The sequence below is a fragment of the Pimephales promelas genome, chromosome 22, assembly GCF_988280905.1.
Source record: "Pimephales promelas chromosome 22, fPimPro1.hap1.1, whole genome shotgun sequence".
Classification (NCBI taxonomy): Eukaryota; Metazoa; Chordata; class Actinopteri; order Cypriniformes; family Leuciscidae; genus Pimephales; species Pimephales promelas.
In genome coordinates, this window is record NC_142790.1 from 27,008,031 (window position 1) to 27,034,112 (window position 26,082).

Here is a 26,082-nt window from a genome sequence, read left to right on the forward strand (position 1 = left end):
TCTCTTAAATTGTAAAAAATATTTCACAATATTATACTGTTATATTACTGTATTTTTACCCGTGAGACTTCTTCTTACCCATCCTAATCTTTTGAATGGTATGACGTAAAAGTTACATCCACAACATCATGTTTTACTTTTGCTTTGTCATTTAATTTCATTTATTTATTTATTTAATTTTTTTGCAGCATATTGAATTCCTGTTCTTTGCGATGCGTGGCACATTAGTATGGCACTGTGTCCTAATTTATAAAACAGGTCAAGGGGAGGAACACCAATCTGCAGAAATAATGCTTTAGGGCAAACACACACACATACACACAGTCTCACTCTCAAACAATCTTCCTCTATGGAAAGCCTGCAGTGCAGACAGCACCATTGATTTATAATCGCCAATCTTATAATAGTGGCATTGGGTCTGCTGTGTAGACACAGTGATTTCTTAATTCAGACCGCATAGTTTCCTTTTTGTCTCGCTCTTTATAATTATAGTTCCCCTTTTCTGCCTATAAAATGAGGAAAGGAGGCTGGAAAAATATAGAATAAAAGACCAAACACATCCAACTTTTCCACCATCGTCTTTTTGCTTATATTTCTCTCCCTTCTGAGTGGAACGTCTGCCCTTTCTTTGTCTTTTTTTACATCTTCCATCTTTTTTAGTCCTCCTCTAAAAATAAAAACAGTTTTCAGGACAAGGTCGGCTAACGTTTTCTAACTTCATCACATGTTGTGACACCATTTATTTTGAATCCTTTACGATGGGTTCTATTTGAATATACAAGATTATATATTCTAGGATTATAAATTAATCTTAGGATATTTGAGTCCTTTATAAAGTACACACATGTATGTTCACATATAATTGTTGCATCAAAGATCAATGCAGTGAAGCAGCGTATACTGCAATACACATAATGTCATCGTTCAGAGCTGTCATTTGCAGAATTACACTAGAAGATGATACTGAATATTAAATACAATTAATATTTCCATATATTGGAGTATTTTGTATATTTATAAGCCAAATCTGGTACTTTTTATAATATCACCTCAAGGATTTTGTAATAGTTTGATAATAGTAATAATTTCACATTTCTCAAGAGCTCAGCTTGATTTGTGTACTGTTATTATTTATAAAGGTACACTGTGTAACGTTTTTGTTTAAAATGAGCAAAATTGAAATAAAGAGCCAAAAACATGCCCTGATTCTCTATGGTAAGCTCTGAAATATGTAACTCCTCGGCTACTTAACGTGTCTGTATTTGAGGTTAGTTGTTACAACGAGCGAGAAGGGTTGACACAGAGCCACTTAATCTCGAACTTTCGAAGAATTGCCTGTTTTAAACAAATGCCGAACAGTCCCGCTGGCAAAAAGTAACACAGTCTCATCCCAAAAAGTCATATAACTGACGTTTTGGGACGTATTTTGACCATACGTCAATATCAGCCTTTTTAGGGCCCCCTTAAACGTCGGTAGATGGCGATCCCGGGCCGTCATACAACTGACGCTTTACCTTTAACGTCAGTTAGGTGACGGGTTAGGTTTAGGTATGGGGTAGAGTTAGGATCCCATAACCTCATCTACCGACGTTTAAGGGGGCCCTAAAAAGCCGAATATTGACGTATGGTCAAAAGACGTCCCAAAACGTCAGTTATATGACGTCTTGGGGTGAGACCGGGTTGCAAAAAGAGAGCGTGACAGAGCTCGTAATAAAACAAGAATCAACATTGCTTTGGCTTTTCGGAGATAGTGAGAACTGAGGGATTTGAAATGTTGTAAAAGCAACAGAGATGGCGTTTTTATGACTCAACAGGTCAAATATTGAACCGATAAATTGCCATATAGCTCTGTTGTAAAACATCTATTGTTAAGGGTCATATTCATCCGCACAAATGTTCTTTCCCAAAATGTGTTTTAACCGCCAGAGGGCCAAATGTTACATCAGTAATATATTTTATTCAGTAATACAATCAGTTTCTGCAGTAATAAGCATATTGAAATCCATTCAGTATTGACTTTGATTCATTGCCATATATTTTCTAGATCAGCTGAGGGGTGGACTACTGCTGAAGATGGATGGTCCTTTCAGTAAGTAGCCTCATGCAAAATATCAATAAGTGAACGGGCCATTTTTATAATTACAGGACTGTGGTTTTGCAGACGTCTTGCGCTCCTCTCCTCGGCAGGGCGATGTAGAAAGCATCAGCTTGTGTGTTTAAAAAGCCTCACAAAAAAAATAATGCAGAATTCTCTGTACATTTGCATGAGTTTGCATGTGTACATGGACACTTTTATGTGAGACTTGTTGTGTATTTTATGCAAGACGTTGTTTCATAATTTAATACTTATTAATTTGAGTCTTACAGGTTATTGTACTGATGCTTTGTATTGTAATATTTACATTTAGTACCCGACTGTGTGTGTTTTTGAGTGATTCCCATTTTAACTCCGTTTGTTTTATCATTAACATGCTGCCGGTGCTACTTGGATTATTTGCATCGTATTTCCATATACAAACATGTCCCAAACTCTCTTTCTCAGTTGGCATTATAGATGACAAAGTTGTTTAGGTTTGATGGAGAGCCTGCATGTGCACTTTAAAACTTGTTCGTAGATTAGATGGCCTTTCACTGCTGCATGATGGGAGATTGTGGAGTGTTTATCTGATTTAGGAGACGCATCAAGGATATTGGCAGAGTAGATTAATTAACATGGAATAAGGGTGCATTCACGTGCTATGGAAAGATATTTACCAGTGTGTTGCGTGTTCAATTGCTTTTGTTGTCGTAATGTGGTAAAAAGATTGAGATCCAGACTAAAATTATTAAGTCATCTGCTACAGCAAGAAAAAAATATTCATCAAAACTTAAACGGTAAATAATCTAGATCATGAATAGTACATATTTTTACCATTCACGTTGCTCTCTGCCATTTTGAAAAGGTCAAAGGTTATCTCATCTCGGCAACTCGTGCATTAAAATATTCTACGAGCTGCCCAGTGGAAAACACCACATGAGGGGGTGTTCATGTGCCTTTTCCACATCAGCTTTAGGTATTTACATAATTACCATATTACGTGAATGCACCATAAATGACAGCTGACATTACTAACACACACCAGAGCCTGACCGATTTACAGTATATAGGTAAAGGTGGGCTAAATATCCCTTTTATACACAGGTATACATGTGAGTGGTTGGATTTGGTCTGTTCAGATGTCCAATATTCATTAACTAGTTTATAGATGATCATTCCAGGTCCAACTCTAAACCTCATCATATTATCATTCTGTTCTCAAACAATATATTATTTACTGTGGTAAGGTGTGTGAATTTATATAATTAAGTCACTTTTAAACAAAAATGTCCATTAAAATCCCTATGATCTATTTTTTTTTGCTCTTCCGTTGGACGAAGATATTTAAAATAGCTTTTTTTTCATATAGTGAAGGACAAACTGTCAAAGAAGATTTCAGGTTAATAGTGACTTAATTTTCAGTCTGTTCATGTTCACAAATCTATTCAAATGTAGTGCTGATAGACTACTTTTATAATACTTTAATGTTGCATTTTGCTCTTTTGGGGATTTTTACAGACCCTGATTACAATTTACTCTTAATGTATGAAAAGAAAGTCTCAAGATTGGAACGTAAGGAAGGTAGCGAGTAAGTAGCAGATCAAAGTTTAAAAAAAAAGATATTTAAAGATATTTAAAACATTTTACACTCATAAATAAGTATAAATCCTACATCATGCATACATGTAGATAAAGCACTTGAAATGTCAACTACCTTAAGACTCATTAGAGTTTCCCATCTGCACAATTATAGTCTCACGTCTGCATAACACTCATACTCTGAGAGATCTTACAGATTTCACAAATGAATGCAATCACTTCAGTTCATATCCGCATAACATTCCAACACAGTCATTTGAACTGTTTTAATCATTCATAACCACACAGAGAGAGTTTCACCATGCATATCAGACATATTTATGGTAATGCCCTTCGACATGCCGTTTTTCAGCAAATCATTTAACAAAAATGAAAATGAGCTGAGCTGAAACTCACTGTTAGTGTGTGTTTAGCCTTCTGCTTATGGGATGTTTTGTTCTGTACGTACCAACACAGTGCTGAACCTCTCCTCTAATTCGTCCTCAGGCGGCGGGGGCAGTTTGGGGGCCGGTGGCTGTTTCTGGCCGTAGGTGCTGAGGGGCCGTTTGATGTCCTGCGCCGGGGTCATCTCCAGACTTCCAGCTGCGTTTCCCATGGCTGAATGTAGAGGTACACATATACAGTCCAGAGAATCTGAGTCTCGCTCAGTGAACTTCTAGGACTACAACTTTATGTTTCTAAACCCTTCTGGTTGAGTCCCTGTGTAGAAGTCGTTTAGGTCCGATGGTTGGATAAAATCCAGCAATCCTAGAACGTGGTTCTGTGGAGGGTACCATGTAAAAGCTTGCGGTTTTTACATAGTTGATGACTTATTCAGGAATTTTGTAGTCTTCTGATGGTGTTGTCCATTTGCAGAATGTGAATCCTAAAGAAAATGACACTTAGTAGGCAAGACTATGTTCTGTCTGGATGTGTTTGGTCTCTGACCTGCTTCTGCGTGTGCTTCTGGTCTCTGTGACATCTCTCTGCTCCATCCTGGAGTGAGTGATCGAGGAGAGGAGGCAGGAACAGGGATGATCCTGGGTCCTAGTGCTGGATCTGTAGACTCACACCTGACTGTGTGTGTGTCTCATATGAACACCTGATACTTACTCAGATGTCCATCTACAACCGGTGTCTCGTGTTTCCTGTTGGTGTTTGCTGCTAGGATACTAAAGACAACCAAAACCACACCTGACACACAGACTGCTCTTCTTTGTATAAATGTGCACTGTAAAAAAATATTGTTGGTTTAACTTAAAAAAGTAAGTAACCTGGTTGCCTTAAAATTTTAAGTTCATTGAACTGGAAAAAGTGAGTTAATACAATGAAGGAGAATGATTTAATCACCAGAAACTCAAAATTATACGTTATCTGAACTAAATAAATTATTTAAGTTGATTTGACAAAAGAAAAAATGTTGTGATTACTACACTGTAAAAGATATTGTTGGTTTAACTTAAAAAAGTAAGTAACCTGGGTTGCCTTAAACTTTTAAGTTGATTGAACTGGAAAAAGTGAGTTAATACAATGAAGGAACTCAAAATAATAAGTTATCTCAACTAAATAAATTATTATAAAGTTGATTTGACAAAAGAAAATATGTTGTGATAACAAATCTTGAAAATATTTTTTACAGTGTGGTAACACTTCAGTTTAGGGTCAAATTCTCACTATAATTTGCTTATTAACATGCATATTATTAGGATACTGGTTGTTTATTAGTACTTATAAGGCACATATTAATGCCTTATTCTGAATCCTACCCAATAAAAACTATTTTCAAGATTTGTTATCACAACATTTTTTATTTTGTCAAATCAACTTAAATAATTTATTTAGTTCAAATAACTTGTTCTTATTTTGCCTTTCTGATGATTAAATCAACTCACTTTTTCCAGTTCAATCAACTTAAAATTTTAAGGCAACCAGGTTACTTATTTTTTAAGTTAAACCAACAATATTTACCTAACTAACTAATAAGGAGTAAGGAGATTATTGAGGCAATATATATTCTCACACATTAGTATTAAAATGGTCTTTGATTGACCTACTAGACTTAGAGTTATCATTAGTATTGTGTCCCTAGTGCTCATTTGAAATGCAAATGGTAACCCATAGTAGAATTCTTGGTAAATACGTTCATTTAAATATGTTTTTGGTGGTTAAAGATCAGGGCTGATAACTCAAAAAGTTTGATCCATCACTAACATTCTTCTTAACAAAGCAAATAATCCCGAGCTCCTTCACAGCGGTTTTGCCGTTGGATGAAAGTGTTTGCTGCATGACTATAGGTTTCATTTCTTACCTTATTGTTGACAAAGTAAGCATTGTATATATGAACTGTCAAAATGCACACAGGCCTGAGTAGTTTTTACTTCATTAAAGTTTAAGATTAAAAGGTTTTCAAGATTACTCAGTTGCCACTTCAATTTAGTAATGGCATACGAATGAAAGAGTATTGAGCAATTGCACCACCTTCTGGTTCTCAAGCAGATTTGAACAATCCTTGAACGCCAGATTCCAGATTCTTGACTGAAAACGCTGTATGAATTTATGGGATTGACATGCACAAATGTTTGTCGTAAAGTCAACTATTATTTTCTGCTTAAATCTCCACCTTTTAGCATTTTAATCATTAAAAAATATTATAAAAAAATTATGATTTACAAATGCTGATTGTTTGACAATGTCGAACTATAAGTTGAGTTGAACTATAATATGCCAGATATGCTCTGACCAAATGAATATATGTAGCCCATTAAATGCTACATCAGAGCTGAGTTACCACTATAAAGTGTGTGTGTGTTTGTGTGTGTGTTGCAGAGGAAGAGACCAAGGATGTATGGAAAAGTCATTTGTGTCTTGTTCACATAGACAGCGTTATTATTCACCATAAGTGAACACCATTAGAAGTGCACAAAAGAGGATTTGTTATCGGTTCACAAATGAGATGCCTTGCTGATAAAGACAGTCATTATATTTTGACACTTTTTTATTTTCTTGTTGCTAAAATTTCAAATGATATTTACAGTACATCGCATTCAGTCATTGGCAGATGCTGTTATTCAACATTCGGCAGGCGATAGCATAAACAAGTGCAGATAATCTGTCAGTGTGAACGCCCTTATTTCATAGACCTCTCAATGAACTGCATTTGTGAGTGGATATAATGTTTCAGATGGAGGTCTGGCATCTTTACAGAAAGTGAATTCTATGTTTTCGCATTGATCAGTCCTTCTTACGAAATCAGTTGAACGAAATCCAGCGACAGGCACCAGTTAGTTATGAACATATATTAAGACTTGTGAACTCGGTCAGACTAACCAGCATAGAGAAAAGAGACAACCATGACTATAACAGTAACAGTAGCCTGCACTAATTGGTTATCCGGTAAGTTAACAGATAATATTGAATGGGCACGAATGCAATTTAAGCCCTCTAAATCAAGGAGCATCTCGATAGTTAAAGGGATACTCCACCTTTTTTTTGGAACTAGGCTCATTTTACAACTCCCCCAGGGTTAAACAGTTGAGTTTTACCGTTTTCGAATGTATTCAGCCGATTTTCTGATATTTAGAAGAATATCAGTAATCATACCTCATTGATTTCCATAGTATATTTTTTTCCTACTATGGAAGTCAATGAGACCAGAAACTGTCTGATTACTGATATTCTTCTAAATATCAGAAAATCGGCTGAATGGATTCGAAAATGGTAAAACTAAACAGTTTAACTCTGGGGGAGTTGTAAAATGAGCCTATTTCCAAAAAAAGTAGAGTATCCCTCCACTTTTATTGGAAATAAAAGGTAGTGGATAAAACAATCTTCATTAATGGTGAGGCAATACCAAGAGTTTCTGCGAAGCCAGTGAAGAGTCTTGGGAGATGCTACGATGGGGATCTAAAGGACACAGTTCGAGTGGGAGAAGTCAGACGACAAGCAGTGGAAGGGTTGAAGAGCATAAACAGTTGTGCTCAACTAAAACTCTGGTGCTTTCAGTTTGGTCTACTGCCGAGATTGCTGTGGCCACTGACCGTGTACGACGTTTCTGGATAAGCTGGAAGCGTTAATAAGTTGGGAGTTCCTCAGCAGAGTGGGACTTAATAGTAAATGAATATTGCAGCTGCCATTCTCTGCTTTTACCCAGGAGTTTAAGAGTGCCAAGGTCAGGCTGGAAATGACCTTACACTGTAAAAAATATTTTCAAGATTTGTTATCACAACATATTTTCTTTTGTCAAATCAACTTTATAATAGGGCTGTGCAAAAATTAATTGCGATTAATCGCATCCAAAATAAAAGTCTGTGTTTACATTATATATTTGTGTGTGCTGTATATAATTATTTTGTATATATAAATACACACACATGCATGTATATATTTAAGAAAATGTGTTGATATATAAAATATTTATATTTATATAATATCGATTATGTATTTATATATATATACAGAATTTTAGCGCAAATAATTCTTAAATATATACATGCATGCATAGGTATTTATATATACAAAATATTTATATACAGCACACACAAATATATTATGTACACACAGACTTTTATTTTGGATGCGATTAATCGCAATTAACTTTTGCACAGCCCTACTTTATAATAATTTATTTAGTTGAGATAACTTATTATTTTGAGTTTCTGATCTACTTCATTGTATTAACTCACTTTTTCCAGTTCAATGAACTTAAAATTGTAAGGCAACTCAGGTAACTTACTTTTTTAAGTTGAACCAACAATATTTTTTTTACAGTGTAGTAATCACAACATTTTTGCTTTTGTCAAATCAACTTAAATAATTTATTTAGTTCAGATAACTTATAATTTTGAGTTTCTGATGGTTAAATTAATCTCCTTCATTGTATTATTTTTTCCAGTTCAATGAACTTAAAATTTTAAGGCAACCAGGTTACTTACTTTTTTAAGTTAAACCATCAATATTTTTTTTACAGTGTAGTAGAGTCACGTGACAAATGTGTAAGGGAGGCAGCCCCTGTGTTAAAAACTGGTCAGCAAAGAAATCTGTGGTAGAGGCAAAGCCTGCCTTTCAAATTGGGGATATCGTTGGACGGGTACAGCATGGAAGAGGGGGTTTTGGACTCAGTTTAGCTCCTAAATGGCACAAGGCAGGCCCAGCTCAAAGGTGGAAGCTAGTCAACAAGGTGCGAAAGCAGGAGGAGAGGATGAGGTGTGGAAAGGCCATTTCCCAGGCCAAACAGGGAGAGTGGATGAGATGGGAGTGTGGAACAACGCAAGATGAGGTGTCGTGGGCTAGTCGAAGACCCTAGAGATGTCCCCTACTCGCTCAATCCAGACGGTCCACTGGGGAGACCACACTGTAGTTTAGCCGTCGTGTGTGCTGACGTGCCAAGTACACTGCGGCCGTTAACGCCGGACAGAAGGAGAATCACAGCACCATATGGAACGTAGCGTAAATGGATGGAGAAGTATAGTTTACTGTAAAGCTAAGTCTTGTTATCTTATCTTGGCGAAAGATAAGCTAGCTGAGTACAAATCAGCATGAAGTTTTAACATCTACTCTCGTGTAATGGAAATCTACATGATGTTGGTTCAATAAAATGAATGCTTCAGGCCACAAATGTCCATTATTGAGCTGACAGGAAGTTCGACTGCCCGCAACAGCTGGTTTTCGTCAGATGGACTTTTTTTTTCTGGTTACACGTTCTTTGGCGTGTCTTCTGGGACCTTTGGGGGCTGGACTTTAGAGAAGGATAAAGTTGCATAGATTGTGTAAGTGTTTCAAAGCTCCAGGATTTAAGATCACCAACACAGTCAAAAGATTATAATTGTGAAATTCTGTGTTTTTCAGAGTATCTTTGAGTGAAAGGATATCAAAGTCTGTCCCGGGACAAGGTAAGGTCAGTCTTTTATAAGGTGGATGATTTGTTTTCAGCTTCTTTAAGCCATTATCAGTCAAATGATATGATTGCATTGCAATGTATTTTTTAATGAATAAAACTACAAAAAAACAAAAATACAAACAATAATTATTTATACTGTAATAAAAACAAATATATGGAAAATATATTTGTTTTTTTTTAGTTATGCAAACAAATGGTTGAATCAAAATTTTAAATGAATTATTATTGTTCTGCACTGTAACTATATTGATATTTGTATACTTCGTTTTTGGTGCTAAATGAACAAATGTTGATGTAGGATTTCCGGTGAATATCGATGATAGTAGTAATACCAGGCACCTTATGTCAAAAAGATGATTGATTGACAGGTGCCCCGCGACTTTCCCACGCCCCTTTTGGCATAGGATGAAAGGGTTGAATAGAGAGCAAAGGAGATAAGAGGTGATAAAAAGTATCAAAATGAGATAAAAAGAGAGACATCTGGGTTAGCGAGATAAGATCAAAAGGCATCAAATGGGTTTGACAGTTAGTTTTATGACCTATTGACCGCCTAGCCTTGATAATGTCCTTTTTTAACAGTTGTTTTTAATTGTAAAGATAAGATTAAAGGGATCAAATGGATTTGACAGTTAGTTTTATGACCTATTGACCACCTAGCCTTGATAATGTCATTTTTTAACATTTGTTTTTAATTGTAAAGATAAGATTAAAAGGATCAAATGGATTTGACAGTTAGTTTTATGACCTATTGACCTCCTAGCCTTGATAATATCATTTTTAACAGCTGTTTTTAACTGTAAAGATAAGATTAAAGGGATCAAATTGGATTTGACAGTTAGTTTTTTAAGCTATTGACCCTCCTAGCCTTGATAATATCATTTTTAACAGTTGTTTTTTTAACTGTAAAGATCAAAAGGGATCAAATGGGTTTGACAGTTAGTTTTATGACCTATTGACCCCTTCAAGTCTTGATCATGGCTTGTTTTAACTGTGGCTTTTTAAACAATGAGAGATGGTGTCTGTTTTAGTGTTTTCGAACATCACCGCATCCCCTCTGAGCTGCAGCTGTGAAAATGATAAGAAAAAAAGTGTGGAAGTTTATCTGTTCTGTAAAAATAATATAAAATAAAAAAGACTATCCACTGAACCAAGCATTTCATTTTAAATAAAAGATTGTTGAATAAAACAAACTGCTTATGAAAAAACAATGCAAATGCCCCTCCCATTCATGGCTCATGGCTCAAAACATAAGTGAGCAGCGTGCATCTGAACCCACAGAACCCATTCTCAGTTGGGGATATTCAAATTAAATGACCCATCATACCATTGATCAGCTCTCAGTAATGTCTTGATTGATACTGCGAAGCAGCTGTGATACAATCTGTATTGTGAAAAGCGCTATATAAATATATTTGACTTGACTTAATATAGCTCGGACATGACCACAAAATAATTTTTTTTGCATTTGCATTGTTTTTTCATAAGCAGTTTGTTTTATTCAACAATCTTTTATTTAAAATGAAATGCTTTTTTACAGAACAGATAAACTTCCACACTTTTTTTCTTATCATTTTCACAGCTGCAGCTCAGAGGGGATGCGGTGATGTTCGAAAACACTAAAACAGACACCATCTCTCATTGTTTAAAAAGCCACAGTTAAAACACAAGCCATGATCAAGACTTGAAGGGGTCACTAGGTCATAAAACTAACTTTAACTGATCTTTACAGTTAAAAAAAACAACTGTTAAAAATGATATTATCAAGGCTAGGAGGGTCAATAGGTTAAAAAACTAACTGTCAAATCCAATTTGATCCCTTTAATCTTATCTTTACAGGTAAAAACAACTGTTAAAAATGATATTATCAAGGCTAGGAGGGTCAATAGGTTAAAAAACTAACTGTCAAATCCATTTGATCCCTTTAATCTTATCTTTACAGTTAAAAACAACTGTTAAAAATGACATTATCAAGGCTAGGTGGTCAATAGGTCATAAAACTAACTGTCAAATCCATTTGATGCCTTTTGATCTTATCTGCTAACCCAGATGTCTCTCTTTTTATCTCATTTTGATACTTTTTTATCTCATTTTTGATACTTTTTATCTCATTTTGATACTTTTTTATCTCATTTTTGATACTTTTTATCTCATTTTGATACTTTTTATCACCTCTTATCTCCTTTGCTCTCTATTCAACCCTTTCATCCTATGCCAAAGGGGCGTGGGAAAGGGGCGGGAAGGGGCGGGGCACCTGTCAATCAATCATCTTTTTGACATAAGGTGCCTGGTATTACTACTGATGATATCTTGATGATAAACTTTTCATTTGTATTATAGAAAACCAGCAACCAGACATCTGCAGAATAACAACACTGAGCACTTTGTCCACTATAATGAGTTCTGTGGGCGTTTCCTCACTGGGAGCCTCCGAGGGCTGTAATGATAAAATAGTGATAAATGTCGGAGGGGTAAAACATGAGACCCACAAGAGTACCCTAATGACCCTTCCGGGGTCCCGTCTTGCCCAGCTGGTGGACACTGAGAAGCCTCCGTCAGAGCTGTTTTTCGATCGGCACCCTGAGCTCTTCAGTCACGTGCTGCAGTATTATAGGAGCGGGAAGCTGCACTACCCCACCACCTGTTGCAGTGTGATGCTGGAAGAGGAGTTTGATTTCTGGGGAATCAGCGGCACAGATGTGGAGCCCTGCTGTTGGGCGGCTTTTCAACAGCACCGAGATGCCGTAGAAGCTTTGGCTCAGATTGACCCTTCAGTGACGGAGAATGACCAATCCGGCCACACTAGAGCATGGCAGCCGAAGATATGGGCTCTCTTTGACAACCCGCTTTCATCCACTGGCGCCACGGTATCACAAGTGTCTTTCTTTATGCTGGGTTGTGCGAAATTCAGAATCATCTATCTATCTATCTATCTATCTATCTATCTATCTATCTATCTATCTATCTATCTATCTATCTATCTATCTATCTATCTATCTATCTATCTATCTATCTATCTATCTATCTATCTATCTATCTATCTATCTATCTTACCTGCCTATCTATCTATCTATCTATCTATCTATCTATCTATCTATCTATCTATCTATCTATCTATCTATCTATCTATCTATCTATCTATCTATCTATCTATCTATCTATCTATCTATCTATCTATCTATCTATCTATCTTACCTGCCTATCTATCTATCTATCTATCTATCTATCTATCTATCTATCTATCTATCTATCTATCTATCTATCTATCTATCTATCTATCTATCTATCTATCTATCTATCTATCTATCTATCTATCTATCTATCTATCTATCTATCTATCTATCTATCTATCTATCTATCTGTCTATCTGTCTGTGTGTCTGTCAGTCTATCTATCTATCTATTTATCTGTCTGTCTGTCTGTCTGTCTGTCTGTCTGTCTGTCTATCTATCTATCTATCTATCTATCTATCTATCTATCTATCTGTCTGTGTGTCTGTCAGTCTATCTATCTATCTATCATCTATATATCATCTATCTATCTATCTATCTATCTATCTATCTATCTATCTATCTATCTGTCTGTCTGTCTGTCTGTCTGTCTGTCTGTCTGTCTGTCTGTCTGTCTGTCTGTCTGTCTGTCCGTCCGTCCGTCCGTCCGTCCGTCCGTCCGTCCGTCCGTCCGTCCGTCCGTCCGTCCGTCCGTCCGTCCGTCCGTCCGTCCGTCCGTCCGTCTATCTATCTATCTACATGTCTGTCTGTCTGTCTGTCTATCGATCAACATTAGTCTGTCCATCCTTCCGTCTGTAATTTAATATACTATTAAGGCCTATAGTATTCAGGAATTTTAAAAGGCATTCTCAGTTCAGTTCTGGATGATGCTCAACCCTAAATCAGTTACTGTTACTCCGCAGTTATTCTATATGAGTGGCTCCTTGCTCATTATTTCTGTTTCTGTTTCTCCAGGTCACGGCGGTCGTATCTATGTTCTTCATCCTGCTCTCTATCACTGCATTCTGTCTGCAGTCATATCTGGATAGAAAGCCTCCCTACATTTATGGGGTATCGGTAGACAACTCGAGCGAGTATCAAACCGAGAACCCCTCTGCTCCTAGAGCTCTGGATGCTGTGGAGTTGGTGTGTTCGCTGTGGTTCGTGTTTGAGTTTGTGATGCGTGCTGTCAGCTGCCCGAGCAAACTGAGCTTCATCATGAACGTGATGAACATCGTCGACGTGCTGGCCCTGTTCCCCTGGTTCTTCCGCTGGTGTTCAGGGTCAATCTGCTTTCAGGCATTGGGCTTCCTGCATGTAATGCGATGCATTCGTGTCTTTCGCGTCTTCAAGCTGATGCGGTATGTGTTCAGTGTGAGAGTTCTTGAACACACACTCCGGGCCAGTGCGACGGCTCTCTGCACACTTCCTCTTATTCTCTTCTGCTGCACTCTCATCTTCGGGACCATGATTTATTACGCTGAATTCAATACAACTGATTACCAATCTCAATTTAAGGACATTCCCTACAGTTTTTGGTGGGCAGTGATCACACTGACCACAGTGGGTTATGGAGACATGTATCCCATGGAATCTAAAGGCAAGTGTGTAGCCGTTCTCTGTGCAATGGTTGGGATTCTGCTCATCATCCTGCCTGTGCCCATAATCATCAACAACTTCATTAAGTTCAACACCCTACTCAAGACAAAGGATTCGATGCCTAGAAGGAAGGAGAAGAGAGTCCATGCGTCTACCGCTTAGAGGCTAAATAGAAACCGAGGTATCAATGAAACATGTCAAGATATCTTTTATTACATGTGTGTGTCTTTTGCAGAATCTGTGTTGACTGGAGAAAGAGGCACCAGAGTCTTAAACTGGAGGATAAATATCATTACACATCATTCCTAATACCTAAAGGTGTCACAGAAGTAATTCCTGTACTCAGCTCCTTAAGCCTAGTTCACACTACATGATTTTAAAATGTCGGGCTGAACTGTGCAGTTCACACTACATGACTTGCTCTCAGTGAAATCATGAGTGTTCAAGTTGTTTAGCTGTTCACACCACACAACACAACGTGATTGATCCACAACAGGAGGTAACTCACTACACGAGTTAACAACGCACTACACAGAGATACAACCACGATCGGATGATAAGAGCATATCATTTGTGACTCAATGAGAGCTGTTTCAGTACTATAATACGGTCTAAATCCTGAAAATAATCAAACAAATAACGAGTTGACAACAACACGATTCTATCTGGTCTAGAAACCATGTTTTGTAACGAAAAACCACGCAATAAAACGAACCAGAAATGACGCGAAACTGCAGAGAAGAACACAACACGCGAATATGGACGTCAGACAGAAACTAGTGCTGCACACTGTTTGCTCGACGATCTGCTCTGAGAAAAAAAATGCAAAAAAGAAAAAGTAAGATTTACCTGGTGTCCTCAACCCATGCGTTGCTATGATTGGCTGTACTCATGACATCACTGAGATTGAGTCGCGCGACTGCTCGAGATATCTAGCATGCTAGATATTTTTCTGAGCTCGGTGACCTGTCTGCGAGCTGTCTGCGAGCTGTCTTTGATGCGTTGTTGGCTCTTTCACACTAACTGATTGGCGAGCGTTAATCGTCCGCTAATCGCCCGCGATTTGCACGCGATAACACCCTGACTTGTCGGCGACTCAACGATTTGCAAATCGGGCTTAAATCGGGCTTAAAATCACGTAGTGTGAACTAGGCTTTAGCTGTTTTTGGACTGTTTTTATGTGCCGCTACAAATGCATAAAATGGATATGTAACCAATACTAAACCTAAACATATGGTCAAAAAATTGCTACTTTTTTCAAAAAGAATTATGTAACAAAATAATAATGTAACAAATTTATAACAATGTATACAATTTATACATTGTAATAAAGTAAACATATAATTACATTGTAATATGTATAATAACACTGTAATAAATGTATAATAACAACCTTGAAAAGAATCGCCACTTTTTTACTTCAGAAGTAAACAGTGTAACTGACATAAAGGAGTAGTTCACTTTTGAAAAAACTTTTGCTGATAATTTACTCACCCCCATGTCATCCAAGATGTCCATGTCTTTCTTTCCTCAGTCGAAAAGAAATTTAGGTTTTTAATGAAAACATTCCAGGATTTTTCTCCATATAATGGACTTCAATGGGAACCAGACGGTTCAAGGTCCAAAAGACAGTTAATAACAGTTTCAGATGCAGCTTCAAATGTCTTTAAACGACACCAGACGATGAATAAGGGTCTTATCATGCGAAGCGATCGGTTATTTCAAAACTTATTCCAAAAATTTAACTTTTCTAAGGACAAATGCTAGCCTTGCTCTATTTTGTGAGGCGTGTTTGTAACGTCACGTAATACGTAATTACGTTCAAAAGGTCACGGGCGACGTAGCCGAAAGTACAGAATCAAAATCGTCCAACATCGTTGTTTTACCTTTCAATTCCTTTTTTGTAAACGACATTTGAGTTAGTTTGCACGTTCAACCTGACTCTGTACTTCCGGCTACACCGCCCGTGACCTTTTGAACGTAATTACGTATTATGTGACGTTACAAACGCGCCTCACAGAATAGAGCAAGGCTAGCATTTGTCCTTAGAAAAGTTACATTTTTGGAATAAGTTTTGAAATAACCGATCGTTTCGCATGATAAGACCCTTATTCATCGTCTGGTGTCGTTTAAAGACATTTGAAGCTGCATCTGAAACTGTTATTAAAACTTTTGGAACTTTTGGACCTTGAACCGTCTGGTTCCCATTGAAGTCCATTATATGGAGAAAAATCCTGGAATGTTTTCATCAAAAACCTAAATTTCTTTTCGACTGAGGAAAGAAAGACATGGACAACTTGGATGACATGGGGGTGAGTAAATTATCAGCAAAAGTTTTTTCAAAAGTGAACCACTCCTTTAATGTTTAGCTGACAGAATGTTTATTTTTAAACCACAACTTCAATGTGTGCTTCTTTTACTGATATATTTAACGATATCTTTTGCATTTCTAATCAAAACACTGCCAAATTTGGCACTGCATATACTCTTGCCCGTAGCAAACACACCTGTTTGACAGGCAGACAGGCAGGCAGACAGACAGGCAAGACAGACAGACAGGCAGGCAGACAGACAGGCAGGCAGACAGACAGACATGCAGGCAGACAGACAGGCAAGACAGACAGACAGACAGACAGACAGGCAGGCAGACAGACAGGCAAGACAGACAGACAGGCTGTTTGGCCCTGATGTTTTACTCCAAACACAACTTCTCCTCACTGTGCTGACACTAGTTCCACTCGAGCACGTTCCCTCAGATGTCAAGTCTCAGCCTGTGTTTAGAGAGACATAGGGGAGGAGTGCTGAAGGAAATACTGTAGACTGCCATGATTCAAAACTCAAGGTGTGGCTTTATGCTGATGTGATCTCAACCTGTTTGACTGGCTTTATACAAGGCTAGACTAGAGATTCCTTTTGGCTTCTTCTCGATTTTTGTGAAGGAGAACAACATTACATCAATAGGATTCTCTATTTATACTCCATTTATATTTTTAAATTTTTCAACGTATGCCGGAAAACTTGCAACATTTGATGGATTTACAATTTTCAGTGTGTTCCTGTTTTTGTTGAAAGTTGTGTGAAATCTCATTTGAGTAGTATGAAGTCGAAGTTATTGTTACAAAAACACTTATTCCTATTGTATCCAGTGACCGTTTATATGTGATAAAATTAGCTATAATGTTGGTTCTTTTGGTGAAGTTAACATCACTGTTTATTTAATGTTAAATTATCAACTATACTTCCTATCAAATATAATTACTTAGGCTTATGTGAGATTTGTTTAGTAGGTGTTGTGAAATAAAAGAAAACAAATTATGCTATAGCCTAGCCCTAGCCTATAGCGAGTGATGCAATCTGCATGCAGAAGTGTACATTTTCAACATAAGAAAATCAATAAACAAGTGGAAATACTGTATATTCTAAATATTTTCTTCAAAAACATTACAAATCTGTCACATTACAACATTTTTATTGGTAAATCACAGAGGGCATTTAATACAAAGCTTGGTAAATAGGTATTTACATTGAAAATTAAAGATATGGCAAACAAAGAAGAAATACATCATTTTTAAGGATATACATGTATAAACTACTACTGTGATCAAGAATGGATTAGCTTATTACTTTTTCAGTCTAGGAAATGGTAACAAAGAGAGATAAACTATACTCTTCTTTAAAATGACTAATACTCTATTTAGATTCAGTAGTGAAGCAGGTGATGAGCTTAAATTTAAGCTAAATTATGACAACATTGCATTTTACAGTTGCTTTACAGCAGAATCTCCATATTTGAATTTCCAATTGATTCTGCTATTTTCCTGTTTATCATTGTGAAGCTGCTTTGACAATCTGTCTGTACTGTATAAAGCACTATAGAAATAAAAGTGACTTGACATTAAGATGACATTACTTGATATTAAGACACTAGAAGACCCACAAAAAGCCAACGCGTTCTCATCCCAAAGCGCCATATAGGACGCTTTTGCAAAAGCGTAAATATCCAACGCACATGGCACCCTTTAACGTCTAATGAGACGCTTCGGTTAATGGTTAAGTTTAGGTATGGTGTGGGGTAAGGGTTAGACCACTAGGGGGCGCCATCTGCCCAAATATATCTGCGTCTCATTTCACGTTAAAGGGTGCCATGTGCGTTGGATATTTACGCTTTTGCAAAAGCGTCCGATATGGCGCTATGTCTCAAATATAGTATAAAATAATCAGAAGGGTTCCAAACTCACTGGAGGGTCTCACTGTCAGATTCAGCAGTGGCACAGAAATCAGTCATAAAGGAGCAATCAGTAACTTCTAAAAGACTTTTTACCCATTTAATTTATTTCATTACTTTATCTTCAGTTAAAAATTCCAGCCTAACTGACGAATGTTGCAAACCTTCCATTTGCGCCACCTAGTGGTGATTCCGCAAATGTGTTTCGCATACCGTACTAAAGAGTCATTCGCCTAATTCACCTACATGACCATCTTAAACCAAAACGAGGCTGTGGGGTGCGGAAGTAACATTGGCTCTCTGTAGGCTGTCATAATGTTACCAACAATGCTGCCGCATTGTTGTGTTCCCAAATGTACTTCTTCCAAAAATAAAAAAAATCCTATACAGATCAAAGCTTCCATCGTTTCACCAAAGATCCTGTACTTTGCCATGAATGGATTCATAAAATAAGAAGAGATCCCAGTCGCCATTTCAAGGTAAGATATTAACATTAACTTATGATGCGAACTACCCTAACGTTAGCCATTTTTACGTTAACTAGCATAGAGATTGCTAGCTAAGCCTTCTGGCTAAATAGATATTAGTAAATAAATAAAATAAAGTTGTAGCTCTTTAGGCTTGGGGGCACTTCGACTCGGTGCAGTAATATCATCACTCCTGAAAGATCCCGGAGATGATACTGCTGCGCCAAGTTGAAGGGCTCTCAAGTGCTATTCCGCCATACATTATAGTTATCCTTTTTACCTGCTCAGAAAAGTGCCACGTTCTGTTTTGTGTCACCATACTTGGTCGTGTAACTACTTGTGCAACTGTATTTAAATAGGGAAAACGTGGAGGTGTTTTGGTCGCTTCTCTGTTTTCGCTTCTCTGCTTTTTGATCCCTATGATCGAACTGGGCTATCAAGTGAGATTGAGTCCACACACTGAGAAAGGTATGTATCAACTCGTCTTAGTTAAGGGAATAAGTAAGGGTTAATGCCTGACGAGGTGTCCATTGTCAGATATTAATGGACGACGACGAGGCGTGAACCGCCCGAAGCGCAGCAGAGGTAATTTTCTGAGGTAATTTTTCCAAATTAGAAATTCACGAGTTCACACTTACATACAATTAGAGGGAGTATAGTTTAATGCGTATTTAGCATGCTATACTGAGGGGAGGGGTCCGAGCTCGGAATTCAGCCCGAACCCATTGTATCCATGTCCCATGACACTCTTATGCCATGGTGCCAAGATAAAGATTTTCATGAGCGATTTCACTGTTCTACATGATTTGTATCTGGCCTCATGCATGTGACCAGAGCTTTAGCTGTTACTCACAGGAATCTCTAACAGAGACACTGAGGAGTTATTAACCCAAAACCCAGCATAGAGGGGCTCAGTGAATGTGCTTTTGAATGTGTGTAAGTGTGAGAGTGTGTGTGTGCCAGAGACACAGTAGAAGGACAGAATTCCAGCCATCCAGTCCAGATACACTCCTACTCTGTTTGAGGGTTGTGAAGGAACGGGTATGTCAGTGTTTTTATTATTGTGCCAGGCAGCGAATCTGTCTTTAGTGCAGATCAGACTCCAGGACTTTTCATTCCATCCAAATTTACAGTCACTACCTCCTTTTCTGTTCAATCCTTTATATGTCATTGCTATATAGCTCCAGCCACTCCATTCAACCTCCCAGTAAAAGCATCCAGACAGACTCTCTCGACACAGAATTTGTTCATGGTGCTGAAATCTGTCTGGATGATCAGGATACAGCTGCTCCTCTTTCACACCGGTCACTGTTCTGTTTTCGTTTGACAGAATTAGACGTGTGTGTGCTGTGTTTGGGTCCAGTGTGAGATGGCAGGCATCTGAACACAAGATGTCAAGATATTACTATCACATAATCATACTGTATAATAGACAGAAACATATCAAAGATAGATTAGACTTCTCTTAATTGTGTGAGACTTACATTTCCACAGTCCTGGTGAGATTCTAAAATGTTTTCCATGATCCAAACTAGAAAATGAAAATTATACATATCAGTAAATTTTTAACTGATTAAGTTTGATCACTTTGTGCCCATGAAAAAAGGACATATTTAAAGGTTTTAAATTTAATTTGTGATTATGTTAATGGTTGTTAAATGACAGAACTGGAATCCTGCTTCGGAAGTTGAACACGTACAGTAGATCCTGCTTCCTCCATTTCGAAAACCTATCGTAACAATTAGCAGATTCACTGTAAAAAGTGATCAGTTAACAACTTTTTTTTTTTTTTTTTTTAATGAGGAAACCCGTGGCCTTAAAATTAAGTAAATACATTTAATTTGTATTAAAATTAATGAGCGAGGATTCACAGGAGTAAGACTTTGCAGTCTTAATCTAGATCGATCCTAGAATTTCCTAGATTTGTGTTGCTAAATGACATGCAATTCATTTAAAAATAAATTTTATGATGGCGAAAGCTCTCTCTGATTATGTTATGATAGCCACTTGACAAAATAGTGTTGTCTCTGAGGCAGGGTAAACATGGTCCTCAGGGTAAATCAAGAAAACAAGCGATTCAAACACTAACCGTGACTAACCGTGTTGAGCGGTATAAAAATGATTTGTTTTCTGTTGATAAATTTATTCAAACAGTTGCTCACCTGTTCAATAAAACATATTAAAAGCGTCTTTGGTGGTCTATGAATTCGAGGGTAACGGATTTGATGTAATTGACAGGCGACAAAAGGACACTGTCTGTGACCTGGTTATAATTGCTGAAGTCTCTGGATTTAAACATTAATGGAAATGTTTGGGATAATGTAAGTACACAAGTCAACAAAATATATAACATTGTTATTTTCGGATATTTTACAGTGTTCTACACGCTAGAAAATATATGGATTTATTAAAACATAATTCGATTGGGGTTCTTACTTGAGTTTTTCCAGCATGCAGTTTGGATCCTCCAGTAGATCAGAGAGAAGCTTCACTCCGGAGGGTCCTGGGTGATTGTAACTCAGATCCAGCTCCATCAGATGTGAGGGGTTTGACCTCAGAGCTGAGGCCAGATGAAAACAGCCTTCCTCCGTTACCATACAGCCAGATAATCTATAGTACAGAAAGAAATCACATCTGAGTTTGGGATATTTAATTGCATAAATAACTGCACTGTAAATTTTGCACAGCACAATAAGACATGTAACAGCAATTAGTACCATTAACAAAACTACATTAAAACAAACTAGACAACAATAATCATTTTGTGTTAAATTATTAGCTAAACAAAATGGTTTAGGAGTATGTCATATATGTCTGTGACATTATTACTTTTGTACATATTTTTAGTAGAGATGCACCCTTTGATCGGCTGGTGACCGGAACTGGCCGCCGATTTTATGCCGGTCAAATGCACTCGGAAGCTGAATGATTAACATCGCGCAACATCAGTATCACACGTGCACACAGAATGGCAGTTTCACACCGCAAACGTGAACAGCATGTATTATTTCCGGTGTGCATGTAAATCAATGAGTGCATTCACACTGGGAGCAGGAGTAGCGCCTGAGCGTCGAGTAGGAGCAGCGGTGACGCGGTTTCAGCGCCAAGTCTATTTTTGCAGCACTGCTCACGCTCAATTAAAGTGAAAGCACACTTTTCATGGAATATGATTTCACACAAAAGTGCCCAAAATGCACAGAATTTGCATGTCTGGTGTGTTTTAACAAGAACTGGAGTATGTTAGAAAAGAAAATGAATTTTCTTTTTGAAATGAACACATTTTTTTAGTTGGATATTAGATGTGAAAAGAAGGAAATTTGTTCTTCCATAACACTGCATTTTAGATGTGTGTGAATTTCCCACACCAGGAGTAATTTATATAGTCCTGTTTTATAGCGATTACAGTTCAAAAATGTTCTATACAATATGTTCTACTTAAGAAAAGAGAGAAACAAAATGTGCTGTAAAGTGGTTAGAAAAAAAATGAAATCGCAATCGTCTAAAATAGGTATCGGCAGGTCAAACTGAAAAATCGGAAATTGGCCTAGAAAATTGAAAACGGTGCATCTCCAATTTTTAGTACTGTGTCGGGCTGCCACTGGATTTCAATTGTAAATCAGTCTTAGACAATAACTTTCTTAATCTAACATATTCCCAAACCAAAGTAAATCTACCACCATACTTCAATGGAAGCATAGAAATTCAAAGAATAATAACTAAATACTTTACGTAGTGAATGGTGAATACTTTAGAAACAAGTAACGAAATTCAATAAAACAATACTTCATTATCTGCAGTTGGCAGTTTGCACTCTTCAGTCCATCAGAAAGCAGCTTCACTCCGGAATCCTTCAGGTCATTGTTACTGAGGTCCAGGACCCTCATGGGGCAGTTTATTGACTGTAGAGCTGATGCTACACTTTCACAACACTGATCATTGAGATTACAGTAAGCAAACCTGAAAAACAGAGTTACAGTAAGTTTAACAACACTGTGATAACAGGTTAGAGATGGTCAATTAAAGTAAAATCTACAGTCAGTTTTTTTAATATAAAAACGATATATATAGTTTTTGAAAGAGGTTTTCGAAAGAAGTCTCTTATGCTTATTTAGGGTGCATTTAATTAATAAAAAAAAAACAGTATTACAATAAATAGATGACATAAACCACAGTTTCAATAAACAACAACAACAAAAAATCTATCTAGTGATGAAATCTTTTCTGTGTTGAAACAAATCTTGTAATCATCAATAATCACACAACGTGTGCCGTGGTCCGTTAATGACACGTCCGATTCACGAACTAGTGACTCCTTTGAACGATTCACTTTAATGAATGGTTAAAAAACCTGATCTGTCCAACACTGAACTCAAGAGACATAAATCAGAAACACTTTACTATAAGGTTCCTTTTATTAAAGTCTAGTTACAGTAACTACATTAGTTAACATTCGATTAATATTAGTTTCTATGCGGATTTACCACCCCAGTCATTTTAGAATGATTCATTCTTTCCAAATAGAGCTATTCAAGTCATCTGGCGAAATTGTTTTTATATCACAATATATAATCGGAGAAAAAATTTATCGCAATGTAATTTTTTACCAAAAAAATTGTGCAGCCCTAATCCTCGCTATGTGTTTTCTATACAGAGATATCGACATCGGTAAGTATCGGTATCGGCCATAACAGCAATATTAATATCTGGTATCGGCCACAATGTTCACATCGGTGCATCACTAATATAAATGGAGCTCTTGCAAAAACATTGATATAAAATAGAACAATTCTTAAATGTACCTTCTACAATGTAGATAAAACATACTTTTTATATCTATAATATTACAGTAATATTTATTATATTAACTAAATACTGAATCTGTCATTGAGAAAATAGTGAAGAGGTATCATCATCAACCTAATCTACAGAATCTAAAATCTACAGAAGTGCTACTGGATTACTGGGGCCCTCAGGATTAAAAGGCCTCATATTTTACCTTGGTCCAAAATTGCAGGTTATAAAACATTTCAGAAAGACTTAATTATTTCTACAGGGATTTAACACTTACAGAGCTTTTTTGCAGTTGTACACAGCAGTCAACAGTCTCATTCTGCCTTCCTCTAATGTGTTGTATTTCTTGAGGTCCAACTCATCCAGCACCTCCTCTGACATCTGGAGCATGTAGGCAATTGCTGAGCAGTGAGATGGAGAGAGATGATCCTCTGAGTGTTTCTCTGACATTAGAAACTCTTGAATCTCACTGGACAGAGTCTGATCATTTATTTCCAGCAGACAGAGGAACAGATTAATGGATCTGTCAGCTGAGAGACCACGTCCATCTTTGATTTTGCCTTTGATGTAAGTAATAGCTTTGCTTATTGTGTCTGAGCTTGTTTGTGTGTGTGTCAGAAGACTCTGTAAGAGCATCTGATTGGATTCCAATAAGATTCCCAACAGGAAACGTAGGAAAAGATCCAGATGTCCATTCTTACTCTTCACAGATTCATCAACAGCACCCTTAAGCAAATTATGCAGTGAATCAAAAGTCTTTACTGCCTCCGCAGTGCTATTTACATAGCAGTAAAACCAATAAAAAGCAGCTAGAAACTCCTGAAAGCTCAGATGTATGAAGCAGTAGACTTTCCTCTGATGAATCACAGATTCCTCCTTAAAGATCTCAGTGCAAACCCCAGAATACACTGCGGCGTCAGTGATGTCTAAGCCACTCTCAATCAGGTCCTCCTCATAGAACATCACATTGCCCTTCATCAGCTGTTTGAAAGCCAGTTCAGCAAGTTTCACAATCACTTCTCTGTTGGACTGCAGGAGTTTCTCTTGATCTCTCTGTTGAAACTGATTCTTCATGTTGATCTGAATCAGCAGGAAATGGATGTACATTTCAGTCAGGCTTTGAGGAATTTCTGTGCTCATATCTTTTCTCAGGAGCTTTTGAAGCACAGTGGATGAGATCCAGCAGAAGACGGGTATGTGGCACATGATGTGCAGGCTTCTTGTTTTTCTAATGTGTGATATTACTCTGCTGGTTTGATGTTCATCACTAAATCTCTTCCTGAAATATTCCTCTTTCTGAGTCTCATTGAATCCCTGAATTTCTGTCACACGGTTGATGCATTTTGAAGGGATCTGATTGGCTGCTGCTGGTCTGGAGGTGATCCAGATGAGAGCAGAGGGAAGCAGCTCTCCTCTAATAAGGTTTGACATCAACACACGCACTGATGAAGTCTTAGTCACATCAGAAACGGCCTCATTGTCTGAAAACAGTGTCATTCTGTTTTCATCCAGACCATCAAAGATAAACACAACTTTACACTCATCATAAATCTTTGAGTCCAGATCTTGAAGTTCAGGATGAAAGTCCAGCAGAAGTCTGTGAAGACTGTACTGGAGATCTTTAATCAAGTTTAGCTCTCGAAATGGAAGCACAAACATGAAATCCACATCCTGATTGGCTTTTCCTTCGGCCCAGTCCAGAATGAACTTCTGCACGGAGACGGTTTTTCCGATTCCAGCAATACCTTTGGTAAGAACAGCCTTTATTTTTTCTTTTCTCTCCTCTTCATAACCTGTTACAGTTTTAAATATATCATTGCAGATTATTGAAGTGCCTTGCTGTTTCCTGTACATTTGCTCCATCTGTAAGACCTCATGTTCTTCATTCACCCCTTTACTCTCTCCCTCTATGATGTAGAGCTGTGTGTAAATCCTGTTCAGGAGGGTTTGATTGTCCTCTTGTTTGATTCCCTCAAATACGCTCCTGTACTTGTTCTTCATGCTGGTTTTGTGTTTGTCTTTAACTCTCTGTAGAATATCATCAGTCTCCTCCAGCAGTGTGTGTGGCTGCAGTGCTGAGTCTTTTTCTTGCTGGATTTGTGTTATAGTACTGGACCCTCCCACCTCTTTCTGTGAGTGTAGAACAGGCAGTGTTCTACATATTTTAATGCACTGGGGGCAGTTTTCTGATTCACTGGTCTTGACCCGATAGCAGCTAATACACTGCTTGCAGAAATTGTGCCCACAGTTGATAGACACTGGATTATTTAGAATCTGCTCACAAACTCCACATTTGGACTGATCATGTACCAAATCTTCCTTCTTCACACTGCACAGAGAATAAGAGTATAAGTAGACGTCTACTTGATATCTGATAACTCTTTTTTGTGATGGTCCTCCAACAGACCTTATACTGACTATAAGTAACTTTGTAATGCTAACTTATTCAAACTTTAACCCCA

The 26,082-nt window shown here is 37.4% G+C and overlaps 3 protein-coding genes across 6 annotated transcripts in view; 1 reads left to right on the forward strand and 2 right to left on the reverse strand.

The window, feature by feature from the left end:
- The window catches only part of fmnl1b (formin like 1b), a 24,844-nt gene extending 20,573 nt beyond the window's left edge, over positions 1–4,271 (reverse strand). The window contains exon 1 of the mRNA XM_089125430.1: positions 4,125–4,271. Within this exon, the coding sequence (XP_088981556.1) occupies positions 4,125–4,271 (147 nt within the window). The remainder of the gene's footprint in view (positions 1–4,124) is intronic.
- LOC120488401 (voltage-gated potassium channel KCNC1) lies at positions 4,166–15,406 on the forward strand. Of its 3 annotated transcripts, none has more exons than XM_089125711.1 (4): positions 4,166–4,285; positions 9,500–9,548; positions 11,889–12,415; positions 13,514–15,406. In XM_089125711.1, exons 3-4 carry the CDS (start codon positions 11,945–11,947, stop codon positions 14,297–14,299), a joined length of 1,257 nt encoding a protein of 418 aa, XP_088981837.1. In that variant the 5' UTR covers positions 4,166–4,285; positions 9,500–9,548; positions 11,889–11,944; the 3' UTR covers positions 14,300–15,406. The 3 variants fall into 3 exon arrangements, with proteins under 3 accessions (XP_088981837.1, XP_039541062.2, XP_088981836.1); XM_039685128.2 differs by having other exon boundaries at positions 9,500–9,543; XM_089125710.1 differs by lacking the exon at positions 4,166–4,285 and having other exon boundaries at positions 9,406–9,548.
- A 2,224-nt stretch (positions 15,407–17,630) lies between these two features.
- On the reverse strand, positions 17,631–25,834 carry LOC148969628 (protein NLRC3-like). 2 transcript variants are annotated; one of them, XM_089125703.1, is made up of 5 exons: positions 23,898–25,834; positions 22,613–22,786; positions 21,266–21,439; positions 20,314–20,360; positions 17,631–20,209 (listed from the first exon to the last, which is right to left on the reverse strand). In XM_089125703.1, the coding sequence occupies exons 1-5, from the start codon at positions 25,619–25,621 to the stop codon at positions 19,668–19,670; spliced, it is 2,661 nt and encodes an 886-aa protein (XP_088981829.1). In that variant the 5' UTR covers positions 25,622–25,834; the 3' UTR covers positions 17,631–19,667. The 2 variants fall into 2 exon arrangements, with proteins under 2 accessions (XP_088981829.1, XP_088981830.1); XM_089125704.1 differs by lacking the exon at positions 22,613–22,786.
- Between the last annotated feature and the right edge of the window lie 248 nt (positions 25,835–26,082).

What these genes read in the sequence shown, in the direction of transcription:
- LOC120488401 (XM_089125711.1), top strand. Translation starts at nt 11,945, where the DNA reads ATGAGTTCTGTGGGCGTTTCCTCACTGGGAGCCTCCGAGGGCTGTAAT. An exon ending in TTTCATCCACTGGCGCCACG is followed by an intron (nt 12,416 to 13,513) that starts GTATCACAAGTG and finishes CTGTTTCTCCAG; the next exon opens with GTCACGGCGGTCGTATCTAT.
- LOC148969628 (XM_089125703.1), bottom strand. Translation starts at nt 25,621, where the DNA reads ATGAAGAACAAGTACAGGAGCGTATTTGAGGGAATCAAACAAGAGGAC. An exon ending in TACAACTGCAAAAAAGCTCT is followed by an intron (nt 22,787 to 23,897) that starts GTAAGTGTTAAA and finishes TCTGTTTTTCAG; the next exon opens with GTTTGCTTACTGTAATCTCA. An exon ending in TGCCAACTGCAGATAATGAA is followed by an intron (nt 21,440 to 22,612) that starts GTATTGTTTTAT and finishes TCTGTACTATAG; the next exon opens with ATTATCTGGCTGTATGGTAA.